Source organism: Emydura macquarii, unplaced genomic scaffold (assembly GCF_026122565.2).
Source record: "Emydura macquarii macquarii isolate MOO-44397 ecotype Brisbane River unplaced genomic scaffold, CSIRO-AGI_Emac_v2 contig_2948, whole genome shotgun sequence".
In the NCBI taxonomy this organism is placed as follows: Eukaryota; Metazoa; Chordata; order Testudines; family Chelidae; genus Emydura; species Emydura macquarii.
In genome coordinates, this window is record NW_027133085.1 from 3,223,877 (window position 1) to 3,244,296 (window position 20,420).

General features: G+C 40.4%; 1 protein-coding gene across 2 annotated transcripts in view; it reads left to right on the forward strand.

Annotated features, from left to right (window-relative positions):
• INVS (inversin) overlaps nt 1-20,420 on the forward strand; it is a 170,841-nt gene that overhangs the window by 145,789 nt on the left and 4,632 nt on the right. For both annotated transcript variants that reach the window (XM_067569819.1, XM_067569818.1), the window contains exons 14-16: nt 4,830-5,634; nt 17,640-17,872; nt 18,950-19,030. In XM_067569819.1, the coding sequence (XP_067425920.1) occupies nt 4,830-5,634; nt 17,640-17,872; nt 18,950-19,030 (1,119 nt within the window). The remainder of the gene's footprint in view (nt 1-4,829; nt 5,635-17,639; nt 17,873-18,949; nt 19,031-20,420) is intronic.

Sequence of the window (20,420 nt, forward strand, 5' to 3'; positions counted from 1 at the left end):
CTCCAACAGCCTCAAACCATAAGAACTCTTGCTGGTTTCTCAAATGTAAAATTACCCCACCTCCTCCTGGAGTTCTTCAGATAACTGGAAATCTGTTACCATGGAGCAAAGAAAAAGGAGGCTAAGGATCTGTTTCTTCTGAGTCATCACCCAAACTCCTTTACTTTGGGGGCAGGAAAATGGCCTATCAGACTGTACAATTAATTGACCTTATAGCAAAACCAAACAAAAGATTTCTCTCTTAGGGTTGGTATACACTGCCGGCGAAATTCAGCGGCAGTCAACAGGAGATATGCAAGCTACATAGAGTGGTGCTCCGTGGCGTCCCTCACTAAACTGCCCTCCCATCGACGCAGCATTAATCTTTTTGTGGGAGTGGATTAACGCCATTGACTTCCGGATCGATTGAACGGGTCTCCACTGCCGCTCAATCAATCCCGAAGAATCAATCCGGCGATGCCAACGGTGCCGCCATCAATATAGACATACCCTTCATCATATGTTTGCATGATAGGGCTGCACAATTGGGTAATGATAAACAAATAGCAATGTAAAACAGCAGAAGTAAGTTTCTCTCTGCATATGTAGTAAATACCTCCTCTTGTAAACACAACATTAAAATATTAAGGTCACAAAGATAAAGAAATAAAAAATCAAGACTTGCCAGAAATTAGGTTTTCCATTGCAGAATGAATATGTGGGGTAGAGATAGGAGGGAAATGAGGGATGGTGAGGATAAGGAAGGGAAAAGGAAAGGGGCAAAAAGCTTGAAAGAAGCAGAAAAAAATGAGAAAAGGGAACAGGAAAAAGAGTGTAAAAACACAGAAGAGGTGTGAAAACTCTTTTCTTTCAACCTCTCTCAACTCCTCCTTTGCTAAAACTCTCCTGTAACATTTCCCTGAGCCTCACCCACAGGTGATAGGGCATTTTTGTCTTTTATCATTTTCCTCTATGAGATCATTTGAGAGCATAGTGATTGTCTGATTTCACCCACATAGTTGCTATTGGAGCATTTAGTGCACTGAATAAGGTACACCACATGTTGAAATAGGCATGTGCAGGACCCATGGATCTTGAGAGAGGTGTTATGAGAGGGTATTAATCATTGTAGGGAGATATATCTGCAGGTTTTGTATCTGTTGTTCTGACCGGGTCTGGTGAAACTTTGAATTGGTGTGTCCTGATCTGTGGGGAACTGGCTTTTGATGATGAGCTTGGAGATGTTGGGGTGCCTGGGAACTAGACGCAATAAAGGTCAAATCCTGAAGTCCTTAATCAGTTCTTACTTGGGCTAAACTCTCATAGATCTCAGTGAAAGTTTTACCTGAGTAAATACCAAGTTGGGAATGCAGGATTTAGTCTTAAGGTCCAGACCCTGCAGTCTTTACTCAGGCAAAAATCCCATTAACTCCAGTCAGGTGCAGGATTTGGACTTCCGCAAGTATCAAGTTCTTGCTTTGCTACAGAAAGCCATCTGCCTTTTACAAAGGATTTGCATAGGATTTTGTCCAAAACAAATAACTGAATCTGTCACTTAGGAAGAAATTCCAGCATAGCAATTATAAGTAGCTTTTTCGCACTTGCTATTAATGTATAAAGATTAAAACAAAAGAAAAGTTAAAGGCTCTATCTCCAACATCTACTCTTCACTCAGACAATCCTCTTTCCAGTCTTCACTCTGTCTCATATGCAGCAGCAGAAATGCCTTAGTCCTCAGTTCCCATAGCAGAGAAAATTTTACACATGCAGACCCCTCTTCACATGCCATAGTGTACTCAGAAGTCGTCATCTCCGGGTTTTCCTACTCAGAAAAAGCTCCCTTTATTCTCAAATATGGTCTGCGCCTTTTAAAATAATTTTGTTTCTCGCTGTTTTGTTTTGAATTTGACCATTTTCGATTCCTTCTCCTCTTAGTCACTTTACTTGCCTAATTACTGAACGTTCTACCACAAATTCTTTTTAATCATAGTAGTGTCATGGTTAACTTCAACACAAGTTCTATCTATTATACTCATGATGCTAACAGGAGGTCACTTGTAGATTTTAGTATGACGGATGCTATTTTTAAAGGGCTGTCACTTTTCCTTGCCAAGATAGGAATGATCCTGTTGGGGAATCAGGGACATTGTCCTGACAATACTGGAAATGTACTACTGTTGTACCTTGTATTGGCCCATTCCTGCTAATATTCTGCCAGGCAAAGTCGGCAGCAACAAGGGCCAGGTTCAGTATCTAGGAGTTCTTTTCAATAATACACCACAAAACCGGCTCCAGCTCCCACCCAGTAACCTGGGACAATTACACACCACCCTTGGGTACCTCTAGAGGCAATACTTCCCCTCTCACAAGCACAGAGAGTGAATGTAGGAAAGAAATGTTTAATAAAAAGGGGAAAGTAACCCACCATTAACTTGGGAAAATGCCGCAAACAGGATTCATAAGCATAAAACCATGAGCAAAACACCCACTCCAGAGTACTGTGTCCTTTTGCTTCAGATTTTTAAATCCCAGCAAACAGAAGTTCCTTTGATGTGCCCTTCCCTTCACAGCATCCCATTCACAGGTCAGTGCAGACCCAGAGTTCAGAGATGCAGCTGCAGAGTTCACCTGCCACCTTGCTCACTCCTCTGTCCAGCCACCCTGCTGGCCACTCTACTCCATTGGCCGCTCAGCCAGTCACTACTCCGCTGGCCACTCCTCCGATATCTGCTTCTCTCCTGTGACCTCTGCTGGTCATTCTCTTGAGGTTCCTCCCAGTTCTCAGTGATTTCAACTCTCAGTGATTGTCAGTTCTTAGTGGGTGAACCTCAGCGCTGAAGCTGGGCAGGAGCCCTATCCCACAACAAGTGATTTCAGCTTTAGTGATCGTTTAATAAACCGGAAAACTCCTAACAGAGCCTTAATTAGCTCTATCTTTTACCGGGAGGGGGCAGGTTAATCCATGTCTGGGGCTCTTAGGCAGAGCCCCACCTCCCCACAAGGACACTTGACCCCACTCCCTCTGTTTTTCACAGGGGACTGGCATCGATCCCCCTGCTTAATGAGTTCAGTTCAGCTGACTGTGACTTGCTCAATCAGGACAGACTTAGCACAGTTCTCTCCTTTGCTCATACAGTAGGGATAACAACACTTCATTATCTCTGCATTCAAGTGAAATGAATTTGTAAAGTGATTTCTAACCCAACACCAGCCAAAGTCGATCACTTTGACAACACAGCTCTGTCTGCTGGATACATGTGCAGAGTGGGTGTGTTGATGTAAATACAGTTTGGTCCTGAAGCCTCCTCCCAGCTCGCTCAGCATGGGGGAGCTCATTCAGACCCTGCTTACGTTGATATTGGTGGGAGTTTTGCTTGTGACTTCAATGGGAGCAGGATAATGCCCTAAGTCACTGTCATATTACATTCAGAGAACCATTTTCATTTTGAATGTATTAGCGGAGAAATGTACAGGCACAAATTAGGAAAATCCTCTTCTTCCCACTTTTTTTTTGTTAAAGAAGAAAAACATAGTAAATTAAGTTTTATTAGCATAAAATGCTGCACACATGCTGATCTTGCTATGAACTGGAGAACACACTTTGTTGGAATTGTATATTCCAAGAATATAAAAATTTCCCTCCCCCATTCCTAGAAGTGAATTAAAAAAATATTTATACATCCCAGAGCACATTGGACTATTTGCCTACATGGCAATCTTGTGCAGATAAGAATAACAACAGTCTCAGTATAGACCAAACACCAAGATAGCCATCAGACAAATCATCCCAATCTGAGAGATTATAGTCCCTTGTTTCCTACCTGTAAAATTTATATGCCATAATCTGTTGTTCAAACAATAGATCTCAGACTTCTCCACTAAAGTTAAAGGAGTTACAGCAGGGATGAATTTAGCCCAGTGGGTTTTTATGTGCTTTACTGGACTGTAACCTAAGCATTTTCTATGGCTTTACTGTGATTGTATTTTATCAAACACACAATAATAACATATGCATCTTGTCTATCCCTTAGCTGTGTCTGCATGCAGTATTGACTCCCTTCTGTGCTCTAGCTTTTTCTCCATTCTCCCTTGGGACTCCTAACTAAGCAAATTCTGCATAGCAGCCAAAACAAACAATCTGAGGGATATTCATTTTGTGCTCCAGTCCCACTTCCAAGCCATTACCACCAGAATGTTTAGAAGCTATTGTCACATGTGACATGATGTCCCAGCCTGGACCTGGAAGTAGGAAAAAGAAAATATACAGCAGGGGAAAAATTGGGGCTTTTGTAGTTTAATTTAGGGTGTTGGTGCAGGGATCTAGAAATGAGTACTCTGGGCTATCAGGGGCAGGGTATTACACTAAGTATAGCGAGAGCGGGATTTTCATTGTGTGACAGGATACAGCATGGCTACATCAAAAATTTCTCAGACATGCTATGAGTGATGGTATCTGCTGGGCTTTATTCAGTGGAGCAAGCAGGTGTGTAAATAAGATTGTATGCTCCATTACCATTCATTTTGAATCCATTTCCACAAGGAAGGCCAACATATCAAAAGAGGTGAAGAAACACTACTCAGTGCGAGCAAGTCTAGGTATCTGATTCAAATTTAGTGTTGACAAGAGAAATCAGTTAAATCTTCATAGGGTAAACAAATGAAGTTTGGTTCCTTTTATTCCGTGGTGTTTTACCCCTCTTATTCTTCCTGCCCATTCACTTTCTTTTTCCATATTTCTAAATCTCAATGTGCCTCCTAATGGTTACTATGCAAAAAATGAATTGGAAAAATAAGTTCATTTTTGCAGTGTCAATGATTATAACATTGATTTTTCATTTATTTCCCAAAAGAATTATCCAGAAAACACACCAAAAGCAAGACAGCTTGTGTCCATTTCCACTGTAGTAAAGAAAATGATGGAGCCAAAGTTGAAGCTAACCATAAAGTTGTGGCGGCTACAGAGTGGTATGGTGAAAAGCACAAAGAGCAGATTGCACAAGCAAAAGGCTTTGCACATGGCAATGAAAAGCACATCTCTTGTTGTAACACAGCCAGTGCTGGGGAGAAATTAGAAGATCAAAGTCAATCTATAGTTGGCAGCAGAAGCCATTGTGAAGCAACAACAGGGCACTTGCAGAATATTAACTGCACTGATGGAAACTCAAGGAATTCAAGGCAGTGTGAAACTCTATCAAAAGGCAAACTGCACAAGTTGAAAGCAAGAAATAAAGAGTTAAACAGTGAGAGATGTTCCCCAGCTGGCTCCAGCAGACCTGGAAGTGCCAAAATGAGATTTGTAAACATCAGAAGTGACAGTTCACATGCCATAATACAAACTAACAATGCAGCAAATAACGAATTAGCAAAAAAGACTTGCCCGTTACTGTCTATCAAAGCAGGAACTACAAGACCTGTGCCAAGTGATCCAACTGCACACACTATTTTTGTTGACAGTCTGAACTTAGAAAAAATAAATATAACTGGGTCCAAGAATGCAGATGATCGATTATGTTCCCATCTCACATGTCAGAGTATGAATATTGAACTTATCCCATTAGAGATCCGGATGCAGATAATAGAAAAGGAAAGAACAAGAAAAGAGCTATTTCGAAAGAAGAATTATGCTGCTACTGTTATTCAGAGGACATGGAGAAGGTAAGAAGATTGTTACAACCGATAGGAGAGAGAGATACAATGAGATGAAACATAATTAGAGTTCTTTGGGAATGTGCTTTCTCTATTTTGTCCCTTTCCCTATAACATTACTTAATGATAAATCAGGGATTTAATTCTCTGTCACTAAATACGTGGAAATGTGTTACTGGCCAAGAGTCATTAAGTCAGTTCATAAAGAGTGCAAGGAGAGTAATGTATTTTAATAGCCAGTTAAAATATTAACATTATGTTTAAAACATGGCTATTACTTCACAGAAAACAAATTTAGGCAAGGGTAAGTTTAGGATCTGCTGATGGAATATCTCCCCATGCAGCAGTTTAAACTATTTTTCTAGCAAAGATTTTTGCCACCTCTGCTACTACCTCAAGTTACCAGCTCATGTGCAATTCCATGCTGATTACTGATTATTAAAATAGGGAACCAAATAGCAAAGTGTTTGGCAGCTTAGATGTGCTTGGCAGCCAGTACTGGAAACTATAGCTGTAACTCTATTCAACAGGAATTATTGGAGGCGTACAGGAAGGACTGAGGTCCACCAGTGCCTGCCCTCCCCACAACACTATCCTATCTTCACAAGTGCAGAGAACTTATGAGGTGGGATACGCCAATCAGATCCTGGTGGAAGACCCTTGCTAAATGTACTGATAAAAATCCAAGTCACTGCCAATATTACTCATGAAGTAAGGTATTATTCAGTGTGAATAACTGGGGCAGATTCTGTCGCTAAATGACTCTAAAAAATAGAGATTCATAATAGATTCAGAAATAAAATAGTTGATACTCAAGTTTCTTAATATTTAAATTCTAATTCTAAAAATGGACAGAAAGAGAATAAGCCAGTTATCTGCAAATGCCGTATATCGTACCTTTGTAATTCCTTCTTTCTAAATTTTTGAGTGGAATGTTTCTTCTTTGTTTTTCGGGTCAAGACAGAAAACTATAATTACTAACATATACTGATAATCTCATCTTTCCAAGTCTCTATATACCTTACTCTAAAAACTATTAATTTCCTTTTAAAATTAAATAAAACAATTTTATAGATATACATTCCAACTTTACAGTATGATGGACATTTATTTTGCCCATTAGGCTTAATCATGCAGAGGGGTGGATAAGGACTGAGAGAGAGAGAGAGCAGTCCTGAATTGGTAGCATGACTGAGCATGCTGCTTTGTACAATAAGGCTTCCAGGACAGATTGTGGCCACACTTGTGTAGCCATGCAAACTAATAAGGATGCACAAACACCCCCTTACCATTTTGCATTGACTAACTGTACTGCTGCTCACAGCATGGAGGTTCTACAGAACCTCTACATCCCCCATTTGTGGGTAATGGGTGGAGCTTTGGCTCTGCTCTCCCTTCCACAGTATACCAGACAGCATCACTGGATGATGCAGTAGAGAAATCTCTACAGTGCCTATGATTCTGTGTAGTCTATCCGTGACATTCACTGCCACAAGAATACGAGAGACAATTGAACAAGATTGCGTTAAAGGAGTGTTGGTAGATGAATAATTTGCAGATAAGCAAACTAAGAGAAATATACAAAGGCAAACAAGCTTATTGCCTGTAGAGGTTGGAAAGCAATATTTCACCTGTAATATTGTATGATTAACTAGATGTAGCATAAGGGGAGGTCTCGCCTTTCTCTGAAACATCTGATACTAGCCACTACTAGAGACAGGATACCAGAACAGATGGTCCATGGTTTGATCTGGCAATTCCTATATTCCTAAAAACCAAATATGACCATTTCAACATTCACGCTGACGCTAACCAGACTGTGCTGCAGTTCTGTCTCTTATTAATGCCCCTGAAACCGTTTCCAATGCAAGGTTAAATTTATAGGCCTGTAATTTCATAGTTAATCTTTTTAATTGCTGTTGGAATGTGGGAGTCACATTACCTTCTCTGGATATATTCCTATTGCAGTGAGAAGTTACAGCCCTGCTTTGTGGTGTTTTTATTTAATCCTGGGGCTCCTCTCTATTTGATTTTGCTAATTTTTTTTTTTTTTTTTTGGTGTCTCCCTTATGTTCATACATTTGTCGTTTTCTGTTTCCAGGAAACTTTCACTGTTTCTGGCATGTTTCCTTCACACTCTCTGGTGAACAGTAAGACACAGAATCATTTCATTTCCTAATCCTATCTACGCTGTCCGCCCTTAGCTCTTCTAGGGACTCTGCAGTAGCTCCTACTAAGATCTTTCCTCCTCATTTATTTGTAAAACATGTTACTGTGTTTTTTTATTATAACAAAGGATGGATGACCCAGAATTTCTTATTATGGTAGTCAGAGCTGTGATCCCAAATTCCCACAATGCATTACATAAATACTTCAATAATGGTAATAGCAATTTTTAGTCCAATTTTTCCTTGCAAGAAATGTTTTAAGACTTGATCTGCAAGAATATCATTGTGTACTGTGCCCCTGTTATCTGTCACAAGTTAAACAGAGTTGGGGTGGCTTATTACAAGTAATAAGGCATAAAAGTCAGAATTGGTTACAAAGAAATAAAAGGTAAAATGCAACTAATACCTAAATTAACAAGCTAAGTAAATTTAAAGCAAAAGTCTCTCTCACCACTGATTAGCTGAAATCCTTTCAGACAGGATCCTTCCCTCAGTCCAAAGCTGTTTCTTTGTTCCCCAGGTGTTATGGCTGCCTGGGGTAGAGAGAAAGAGAGGAATAACTTGAGGCATCTGTTCTTCATTCTCATCCTTTTCCTCTTCTTTGAGAATTATCTCCCCCTGAGATTCAGGAGACTGAAAGTCTGTGGGGACAGGAACGGCCAGCTGTTTCTTTACCAATATGTAAATTTCTCACTCACACCCTTTTTCCTGACAAAGAATGGCCACTTAACCAGGAGGTAGTCTATTTGTGTTTTTTTGACACCTGGCTAAGTGCAGGAGAGAGTCTGTATTTTTGTTGTTGTTGTTGTTGTTGTTGTTGACACCTGACTGAGACATCAGTTTGCCTTTTTCTCTGAGGAATTAGTTTGTGGCTGCTTCCTCAGATTTGGAATATGCCTTAGTAACATCACACAGTAGAATCTTATAACTTTACATACATTATCACTTTTTATGGTTAGGCTTGCCTCCTTGACTTTTGATAGTACAATTCCTGAGTGTTCTTTATGTTCAGTGCAAGTGTCGCTACACACTGCAGTGTCATCCATGCTTCTGCAAAGTTCTGTAAACCATTTAACACTTGGTCAACCAGCTTCTGGAAAGTGCCCCAATATTACTTAAACCGAACAGTAACATTGTAAACTCATAGAGTCCTATATCAGTGATGAAAGCAGACTTTTTCTGTGCATCCTCATCCAAAGGAATCTGCCAAGAACTTGAATTAAATAAAAAGAACTGAGATATTTAGCTTTGCTTAAAATGTCCAGAATGTCATCAATTCTAGGCATGGGATATCCATCTGGGGTACTGTAACAGCCTAGAATTTTCTAAAATCAACACAAAATTTTACAGTATTGTCTTTTTTAAGGTCCAAGACCATAGATGATGTTCATCATTGCTTTCCAGAGTTGAGTCATTTTGCCATTCAGCCATCAAATCAATGAAGTGGTGTGCCTCAATTTCTCCTTCTACATAACAGATTATGTTTACCATGGCTTCCCTGCTGTGATAGGTTTTAAATTTACTTGCTATGTATCATATGTATCTTCATTTACCACTTCTGTCACCTCAAAGGGTCCTTCCCAAGAATTTTGCATTTTGTACTTTTTCACAGGATTTGATACCAATAACAAGTCTCCCATTACAAAAGAGTGTTTACAAGTATTTTTATCATACCACACCTTTTGTTTAGATTGATTGTCTTTGAGGTCAGTTTGAACAATACCCACCATGTCTTTTAACTCCTTTCTGAACCTGTCTACATATTCAGTCACTGGCTCTTTGTTTCACCTCAGTATTCCTTTCCCAAGAGTCTCTGATGAAATCTAGTGGTCTCCTCACTTTCCTTCCATACAGGAGATCAAACGGAGAGAACCCTGTTGATTCTTGGAGTATCTCTCTGTAAGTTAACAGCAAAAGGTGTAACAATTCATCCCAATTTTGAACCCTTTTATTTGCATACATTCTCAGCATGGATTTTAGTGTCCCATTGAACCTTTCCAGCAAGATTTCTGGGTGACATGGGGCAGTCTTGAGTTGTTTCACCCCACGTAACTTTCATAGCTTGCTGCATAGCTGTGATATAAAATTTGACCCAAGAGCAGATAAAATCTCCTTGGGAAAGCTAACTTTGCTACAAGAAGGCTCTTGCCACAGTTTCTGCTTCAATGCTAGACAGAGCTATTACATCAGGATATCTAGTAGCCAAATCCACCACTAAGACATTTTATTTTATTTCCTCAGAGGGTAGGACGTGGCATAGGGCCCACAATGTCCATTGCTACTCTTAGAAATACCTCCTATATTACACGCAAGGGGCATAGAGGGATTTTCTGGGGTCCTGCAGGCCTTCTCCTTTTTTGACGTAATTCACAAGACATGCAATAACTCCTCACCTCATTCTGTATTCCTAGTCAGTAGAAATTTTTCTTCAACCTGTCATAGGTTCTCTGTGCCCCAAGTGACCAGCAAAAGGACAGTCATGTGCAAACAACATTAGTTCCCCACGGTGCTAGAGGGGCACAACCATTTGTAGGGCTGCCAGGGATTATGTTCTTTCCCACAGGAATCTCCCTATACAGTCTCCCATCTTCTTCAAAAAACCTCTTGCCTATTTTCCTTTCCTGGGGCTTCCTCTCGGACACCCTTCCTTATGCTCTCTAGAGTGGGGTCTGCCCTTTGTTCAACTGCAGAACGCTGGCAGCTTCTTCAGTTCCAGGGATTGTTTCCCCTGCTCCCTGGCCTTGAGGGCATGTTGCTTTTCGCTGCCACGCAGGAGTCAGCCTCTGCCCTCTCCTGGCACTCCCCACCCCCACACTCTCACACACTTCAAAACTTTCTGCTTCCTTCCGCTGCAGAGGAGTCAAAGAAACCTTCTCTATCTCAGCCGTTCCTGGGACTTTACCACACCCCTCTGGGTCCCAGCATAATATTCCCTTTTGCTTTGGGTTACCGTGTTACCACAGGAACATTCCCAACAAGCATTTCAGCGGGCATATTGTCCAGCACCCTTACAGTCACATCACTTTCTAAACCTTCCCACTCCACATGCACTTTAGCTAAAGGTACAGAAATCCTACATCCTCCCACTACCATAAGCTCTGCCATTTGGCCAGGTAATATGTCAGTGTCCTGGACCACGCTCTGCTCAACCAGAGAAATCTGTGTCTTGGAGTCTCTCCACCCTATGTACTCCCTGTCATTGATCTTGATAACTTCAACGAAGTCCATAACTGGCTCTGCAGGGCCAGCCCCCACAAAACTCGTCAGCTAAACTGTAGGTGCCTTTGGGGCTTCTCTGTCAATGACAGCCGTGTTATAGAATCATAGAATATTAGAGTTGGAAGGGACCTCAGGAGGTCATCTAGTCTAACCCCCTGCTCAAAGCAGGACTAACTTCAGCTATATCATCCCAGCCAGGGCTTTGTCAAGCCTCAGCTTAAAAACCTCTAAAGATGGAGATTCCACCACCTCCCTAGGTAATCCATTCCAGTGCTTCACCACCCTCCTAGTGAAAAACTTTTTCCTAATGTCCAACCTAGAACTCCCGCCCTGCAACTTGAGACCGTTGCTCCTTGTTCTGTCATCTGCCACCACCGAGAACAGCCTAGCCCTGTCCTCCCTGGAACCCCCTTTCAGGTGGTTAAAGGCCATTAACATGAACTGGATAGGGCTTAGTTTCTTTCAGATGAGGGTATTGATTTCTCAAGTGCTCAGTGGAGTTAAACTGGTAACACCTTCTTGGTCCCTCCCCCTTCACAGGATTACCAGGAGAGGAATGATTCTGCGGCGGAGTGAGTGCTTAGGCCCCAATTACCCTCTTTTTTCCAGCAGTAGAATAGGATCCCCCATTTCCACCGGGTTTGTGCACCTCCTTCTGTGGCTTCCAGTGTAGCCATCTCTGCTGATTTTACAGATTTATCCCACAGACTATTTTTACATCATCAGTACATATACTTAAGAAATATTCTTGAGCAATGAGATCAAGCAATTGGTTGTAATCTTCAGCCCCTTTACCCATTTTCTTATTAGGTCACACACCTTATAAACATATTCATTATGACTCATGCCAGCACTTCTTTTAAGATTTCTAAATTTCACCCAATATACTTCATGAGTAATTTGGAACCTTTGTAAAACAGTTTCCTTAAATTTGGAATATATCAAAAGTTCCTGAACTGGCATTTCATTAAATATATTTAAAGCTTTACTAGACAGTTTTGTAATCAGTGAGGGGACTTCCTTGTCCTCAGGAATCTTATGAACTTCACAGAGCTTCTCAGTGCAGTCTGTCTCTTTGTATGCTGGGCCCAGCCGTGAGTTCTTCGAATGGAGGGAGACGTCGGTGACACTGGAATACTTCCCTGTTTTTCTAACAGTTCCAGATTGTATTTCTTCTCCATCTTCTCCTCAGCCTCTCGCTTACTTCCTGTTGTTTCAGCTTCATGGTTCTCCTATGGGTGGCTTCTTCTTTTTCTTCTTTTTGCTTTTCAGCTTCCAGTGCAGCAGCTCTTTCTTTCAGTCCCATTTCTGCCTGCCATATCTGATATTGGCATTCACCCTCTTTTTCTGCTGCCTCCAATCTGGCCAGCTCTAACTTTGCAGTGGTTTCACTGTCACTCATTTTTATGCTTTACTGTTTCTATTTCCCTTTCTCGAAACATGCAAAGAGAAAACAACAAACTGTAACCCTTCTTTGACTGTCTCCAGCTAACACACTTGAGTCTCATTTAAAATCGCTAGACCAATGCTTTAAAATGTAAACTTCATTCAAAATAGCAAACTGTGCACATACTCTACTCTCTTGTGCCACTGTGACATTAACCAGGGTACAATCTGGACTGCTGAACAACTGTGTCCCCTCAATTCTCCAGCCTGGGGTGCCATTTACACTTTTAGTTTTTGGAGCATCCATTCCCAGTTTGCTCTCACACAACCTCCAGTATGTAAATTACTCCCAGCTATACTGAGTGCTATGGCCATCTGCTCTTGAATTACACTGCAGAGCAACACCAGCAAATTCCCAGTCCCAGACTTTCCCTGAGAAATGTGAATCTGTATACTGCCCAGCCCTCTCCTGGACTATACAAGCTCATATAAAGTCCGTTATTTTATTAATAGAAAATGATATGCACAAACCCTGTTATCCCAAATGAAGTTTCCCAAAAACTTCAATCCAAACATACTGGTTTAGATAAAACAATAAAACAAGTTTATTAACTAAAAAAAAAAAAAAAAGATTTTAATTGATTACAAGTAATGAGACATAAAAGTTAGAATTGATTATAAAGAAATAAAAGGTAAAACACAACTAGTACCTATCTTAACAAGCTAAGTGAATTTAAAGCAAAAGTCTTTCTCACCATATGCTCCAACAGTCTGACTGACTGAAATCCAGTCAGACAGGATCCTTCCCTCAGTCCTAAACTGCTTCTTTGTTCCTCAGGTGTTGTGGCTGCCATGGGTAGAGAGAAAGTGAGGAATAATTTGGAGCGTATGTTCTTCATTTTTATACTTTTCCTTTTCTTTGAGAATCAATTCCATCTGGGATTCAGGAGACAGAAAGTCTGTGGGGACAGGAACCTCCAGCTGTTTCTCTGCCAACATGTAAATTTCTCGTCACAACCTTTTTCCTTACAAAGAATGGCCACTTAACCAGGTTATGGTCTATTTTTTTTTGTTGATACCTGGCTGAGGCATCAATTTGCCTTTTGTTTCTGAGGAATTGGTTTGTGGCTGCTGTCTCAGGATTAGAGTATGTTTAATAACATCATACAGTAGAATTTTATAACTTTGCATCCAGTGTGTTGCCACACATTTTATCAGGACAATAACAATTAGCAAATTGTGATTTTCAAATAAGTCAGAAGGCATACTTTCTATGAAATTTAACATAGTCTTGAAAAGAAGTGAACATAGGGATACAGACTGTCACACTGCAAAACTTATAATCACTGTATTGACCACTATGAAGATCTGCAAAAGAGCTTAGTTCTGCAGTTTCTTCATGCTGCAAACCTTATAGTCTTCATAGCTGGTAGTGAGGAGTTTGTAAACGCCACGGGGCCATATTTACAATCTCCATAGCAGCTCCTGTGAAGTGTATTGGCTCTCCATTGAGTATTGCAGAGGTAATAGGTTTCGAAGATTTTAAGCTTTGTGGAGCCTGCTAGTGAGTTTCAAAATTCTGCAAGGAATGAACGAGATGCACAGCTTCTACGCTGTCCAGTTCCTGCGAAGTTTAAGCTCCTCCATGGTTATTAAGCAGCTCAGGAGCTCTGTAGCAGTTTCGATGGAATTTGATGTTGCTCTGCTGGTGCTGACATGCTGGAGCTCATCCAAGAGAGCAGCCAAGTTGGGAGAAAGCCACTTACCAGGAATGACAGGCCACCCACGGTGCCATTCTGATTAGCAACTTCTCCTGAGCTGTATATTCTACTATGTAGCACCTATTTTCAAAGGTAAATACACTTTCTGTTCAACTTCCTGCATGATACATCTTGGTACAGTACTTTACATTTCCATTTGTGTCCTTCCTGCTCATTTCACTTTCCCAGTGGGTTTTGTTCAACAATGCATTAATGCTGTCAAATTTTACTTTATAAAGTGCTAATGTTTTTAGGCGCCTAGGTGCTATGGTAATACAAATAATAAATAATAATAAAATAAGACTACAGTTTCAGAACTGGCTTACTCCTTTAACAATAGCAACTCTGTTTTCCCTGTGTAACTATTGGTGCATAGTTATTAGCGCTCTATTTCTATAGCTCTCCGCTTTATGTAAAAGATCTGTGTACCTTTGAAGTGTCAGGAAAAGTGGGAACGTACTTGAATGAAATTCTGTGGCAGTATGTACCTGAGTTCTGTGACTCCACTAATCACTCAACTAAGAGATTAAATAGACTTGACTCTCACTGCAAGCTTTGCAATCAATTTACCGTATTTATTGAAAACGTAAAATAATTTGAGGTACAACCAAGCTCATCCCTTCAGCTTTCTGCATTGACATCATGCTCATAGCTTGTGTTTCTGTGAGGCACATTACATTTCCCTTTTCCAGAAAAATGTTTCAATTCCCACAGTCCACAAACTTCTCAAATTTAGTCCCCAAAAGTATCTTTTAAGTTGTCTGGCCTGCCAAAGGTTAATTGCTTATCCTGCTCATCGAGGCTTACAGTTCCCATGTCCGCCTTGCTCCCTTGTCTGGTGCATTGAGGCCTGTGGCACTCTCTTGGGCCCTCAGTGAGTTGACAAAAGCTAGAAATCTTTTGGTTGCTGTCACCGTAGGTCTCCAGCTGGCATCAAGCACTTCAGTCTGTTATTTCCATACAAAGCTTTAACTTTACTAACAGCTTTCTTAAGCTCAAAGCCTCCGTTCCCACAAACCTAAGGGTATAGACTGCTAACATTTTCATTCCTGCTACACACACACTTCAGAGTCACTGCATATGCACCTAGTGTGTTGACTGAGTTTTGAATTTTTGTTAGCACAATCACTTTAAAAAAAATCTTGAACCCCCTGCTTCCCTTCTTTTTTGGCTCAGAACCAGACAGGCACATTTTTGTGGCATATTTGCACATAAGCTGAAGCACAGCTACATAGGTTCCCCTCCCCTTTGACTCCCTGCAATATTTGCTTGTCTCCAAAAACTACCAGAAGATTCTCCGCAAACATCAGAGGTCTTTGATGGAAATGACAGGATATAATGTCCATGCGACCATTTGATTTATGTATCTGTAAATACCTGCAGCACTTAATACAGGAATAATTGTTAAACAGAGAGTACAGTTTAACGTTCGTTTCCATTCAACAATTAAACAGTTACCCGATCATTTTTTTCATTGGTCTTTACATACATTTTGTAGACTAATTATTAGAAACAGTCATTATTTATCCAGCAGTGTACAGTTTGGGTTTTTTCCCCCCCCTCTCCCTCATAATGGCCTACTGTTATGACTAAGCTCGGATTACTTAACACATACATAACTAACACTTTCTTTTTCTCTGGAAGAAGTCCTGCAACAAATCCACAAACATGTTTATTTAATTGCTTCTTTATTTAACTATTATAGTTTTGCTGTGTTTTGAATAGTTAAATCCCCATGTCAATGTTAGCCTTTGCTTTTCATCAGCCCTGATCTCTCTCAGCTTTTATTAAATGAATACAGAATTTGTGAAAAATGTCAGAACAACAGCCCTAGAAACTTGTGTCCTCTATTCACAGAACCAATCTGACATGGGCAGGCACCCCCACAGAGGAAAAGAGGGTAGTTCAGATTTCATGCATATTCAGTTCTTAGCGCCTCTGCTGCATTTGCAGTCATGGTAGGGATGGTAGTAGTTTTTGTGATAGGCATACCTGAGACCACCAGCTTATTTCACATAGGGCGCTGAAAAAGCACATCTGCTGATAACTTTTGGTCACCTGATCTTGAATAGACAACCTGTTGTAGAGGCAAAAGGCTCTAGATCTCATTAACAATCGCTTGAGCCATCCAGTCCACTGTCTCATGCCCCTTCTGGTCTGGTGCCTTCTAGCAAATTCCTGTAATGATTTTGTTTCTGGTTCTGGTGGGTTAGTTTTGTTTTATTTTTGAGCTCGTTGTAAAAATTGCTAGGAACCAAATTTCAAAGAGCAGGTGCAGCCTAGGCAGCGGTGAAAGGCCATTACTGCCCAGATGAGGGGATTTGTGTCCCTTCAGATCCCATCTTTCCTCGTCCTCACTGTGGAGGTTTCCAGCATGGACCTCAAGTTGTGATAGTGATTCATGGAGATGTGGAAACTAGACTGATTTCACCGACTCACTTCAGAAAATCAACCAAACACCAATGACATCTGCTTATTCCCCAAAGTTGTAATTAATCACTCATGATTGTTACTGTTAACCTGGGGCAGAGTCATAGCATGACAGTTTAGAGTGGATTGGGCCAGTCAGTTTATTCTCTAGTATGATATGCCAGTACAGCACAAACTACTAACATTTGACACAAGGAAAAGTGTTGCTCTTCTGTGCAGGTGTTATTAGCCAAATGAAGGGGAAGGACTCAGACCAAGTCCTGAGGATGTGAAATGATGTTCGTGGACTGTCAGTAACACATCACAGCTGCAGTGGTAGGGCCAGGAGAGAGACAGGGAGAGACTGGAAGAAAAGGGAGCAAAGATGAAGTGAAATATTTAGGGAGAATTAAAGATTGGAGAAACCAGGGAAGGGAGAGAGTCCTTCAGGAGCATGAAGAACTCTGGGTGCATAATACTGTTGTTCTGGTTTGGTAGCATTTTACATCCACGTTGCACTGGTATAAATAACGGCAAAAGCTGCAAGGCAGTGAAGAATCAGGCTCTAGAGCTCTCAAGTTTCTGTGTAGGAAGAGGAAATAGACTTGGCCGTATCTTTCCCTATATTGAGTTAATAATTGCAAATATGCAGGAAAATGCATCTGAAAAGTTTATGCCACTAAAGTTGTGAATGCAGTGAAAATGTGATAGTATTATTGATAGATTACATCACACACACGTTGTTTGTTGCTCTTAATGTATTAAAGATTTCCAAGAGCAAGGACAATATTAATTATTATTATTTGGCTGCAGATAGCTTAAAATTCCAGAGTAACTTGATATCCATGATCCTTGTGCCTTAGTAATTATGTGAAATTAATGGTCACGTCTCGACTTGAACCAAGATCGTCTTCTGTCTGCTAAGCAAACATTCCTCATCCAAATGAGTTATCACATCAGTGGGAATTTTGTTTTCCCAGTTACTCATGTAATCCACCGTGTGAACTGATGCATGTAAAACACTGAAGTTAAAACAGGTCATCTAAAACAAGTGCTCTTCTCTTCTCTCCAGTTACCAGCTAAGACAGGAGCTGGTCCAGCTTTTTCGTGCTGAGCGGCAGTGCAAAGAAGATGAAGACAAATGGAGACAAGAGACAGCTGCCTTTTTCATCCAGGTCGCTTGGAAGAAACAGCTGAACCATAGCCCTCTGAAATCAGTGTCTTCATGTAAAAACCTAAAAGCTTTAAATAAAAGCAACTCAGCCATAAAAACTAGCAAGCAATCCATCCTTAAGCAGATATACGGTAATTCTGTTGTTGTGGTAATTTCAAGTTTCAGAATGTAAATGTTCTGTTGCTGATGCTTTCATAACTAACAGTATTCCTAGATTTTGGAATCTGCTATAGATTTAATACTTCCCAAGTTACTAAGGGTTTTATAGCACCAGAGTTAGAAATCCATTTTTAATACAAAGATAAATCCAAGCTTGGTTTGGGGGGGAGGGAGGGAGAGTTTAGATACTTTTAAGGTTCAAAAATTAAGTCAGTGATTTAGAAATGATTTGCTTCTAAAACAGTATGGGTCACCGCATATCATTACTCCAGAACAGGTGTCCCTCAACCAGACAGACATCGCCCCATATTTCTACTTCACCAGACCTGCTCACATAGGTAGTGCAGGAAGGGATCGAGCAGTTGCATTGGGCATGTGGGACTGAGAACGTCTTGGCTGTTCTTTCGTTTTTGAAAATAACCCTAACGTCTTCCTATTTTATTTTTATTTTTAAAATGTGAATTTGCCTTGCTAAGGAAGTGTCTTTGTAACTGAGGTTTAATTTCATTTAGTTGCAATGAGACAATTGAATTTTGTTGGAATATTTTAGGTTATTCTCCTATGATAGTGCACATTAGTTCTGTGCCTGAATGTATGACCTACAAATGAATAAATCTAACAGCATAGTAGAGAAAAAGGGTTTTTTTAAATTACCTTGAGTACTATTCTGAATTTGAATGTGGTGATCGGGAGGTGATATGCTGGGTTTGTGTACTTTAAAAATAAGCAGATAAATAATTTCTAACACTGAACTGGATGCAGGTTTACTCTGCTAATTATTCATCCAAACACTATGGAAAATTTAAAACATGGTTAAATAAATATATTTCCTTTTTATGTTGAAACTACAAAATTTACCCAAAGATTACTTGAAATTCTATTATGGCTCATCTGAACAATATTCCAGTATGAGACTTTTAATGAGAAACGCAAACACTTACATTAAAATAATCTAAGATTAAGACTTGCTGCAGTTGACAGTGAAATGGCCTATAAATAACCACCTGTGTATGAATTTGTAAAAATGTGCACATATTTGTTTTTTAAAGGGCACTCTCAAGAAGGAAAAATATGCCATCCAGCAAGACATTCTTCAAAGCATAAGTTTTCTGATGTGCACATGATCTCAGGTAAGGTTATGGCCTTAGTGAATCTTTGAATGCATTTCTGGAATTTAAAATGTTATATTTAGTTTTGTTTTCCTCATTTTCCTTTCCTACTCAAGCCATCTAAAATTACAGTAATAATGATGAAAAAAAAAAAAAAGGAAACCAATCGAATGTATTATTGTGCCAAGACAGCTATCACCCAGACAGCTGGGTTCTGTGACTACTTTTGGACTTACGAGTATTATTTTTTCATTTTTTTTATATTAACTTGTTTGTATAACAAGGTATGCTCAAAGAAATGTGAGTAGGAAAATCCCTCTGATGGCAGTATACAGAGAAGGACAGATATTTCAACTCATCTGTTCATAAATATGTGCATACAAATGCATGTACTTAATTTATCAGCACAACTACCTGATGGCCATATGGATGCATAGGTAGCACATTTCTACACATATGGGGAATTTGTGAACAAAAATTAGGCAAGTACAATTGCACACGCGCTCACGGACACAGATACGTACATCTATCCATATTGCCCAGACACATTCTGACTTGCTGGTTAGACCTTTTTGATGATGTCATATCTGTGAACCAACTCCCAGGCTGGCTTCTTGCCACAGAAGAATATTTTAAAATCCCTATTCTCCTGATGTTATATAGTTGAGGGGAGGTGTTAGTGTGTGGGGAGACAGTTACAGTAGCAGGGGATGAGGGTGAAAAGAATCAGGAGGAAGAAAAAGCTTTCTTTTGACTACTGAGTCACACTCCAGTAGTAACTAAGTTATTGGTGAACTTCTCTGGCACTCTGAAAGGCAGCCCTGTGCCTTCAGCATCCTACCTCACAGCACAACTACGGTGCTACTAAGAGCTGATTACTACACACCCTCGCTGTGGCTCAGCGGTTCTCAAACTTTTTTTGCTGGGACCCCATTTGAAAATATTTCAGGCTGTGACAATCCCCAATACCATACCACCCTTACTTCTGCGCTGCTGCTGGTGGCGGTGCTGCCTTCAGAGCTGAGTGCCCAGTCAGCAACTGCTGCTCTCACAACCCCCCTACAATAGTCTTGTGACCCCCTTTTGGGTCAGGATGCCCATTTTGAGAGACACTGCAGTGCGTGCTGGCTGCTTGGCCTTTTTTGATTGTCACATTTGTGCACCAGCTCTTAATCGTCTCCAGCTAGGAAGCCATACACTCAACACACTCACGTTATGTTTAGATGTTGTTTCCCAACAATGCTGGGGAGTAATTGATGGATTAACTCAAGAACTAGTGGTCACCAAATGAAATTAATAAGCAGCAGGTTTACAACAAACAAAAGGAAGTTTTCTTCACACGACGCACAGTCAGCCTGTGGAACTCTTTCTAAGAGGATGTTGTGAAGACCAAGACTATAATGGGGTTTAA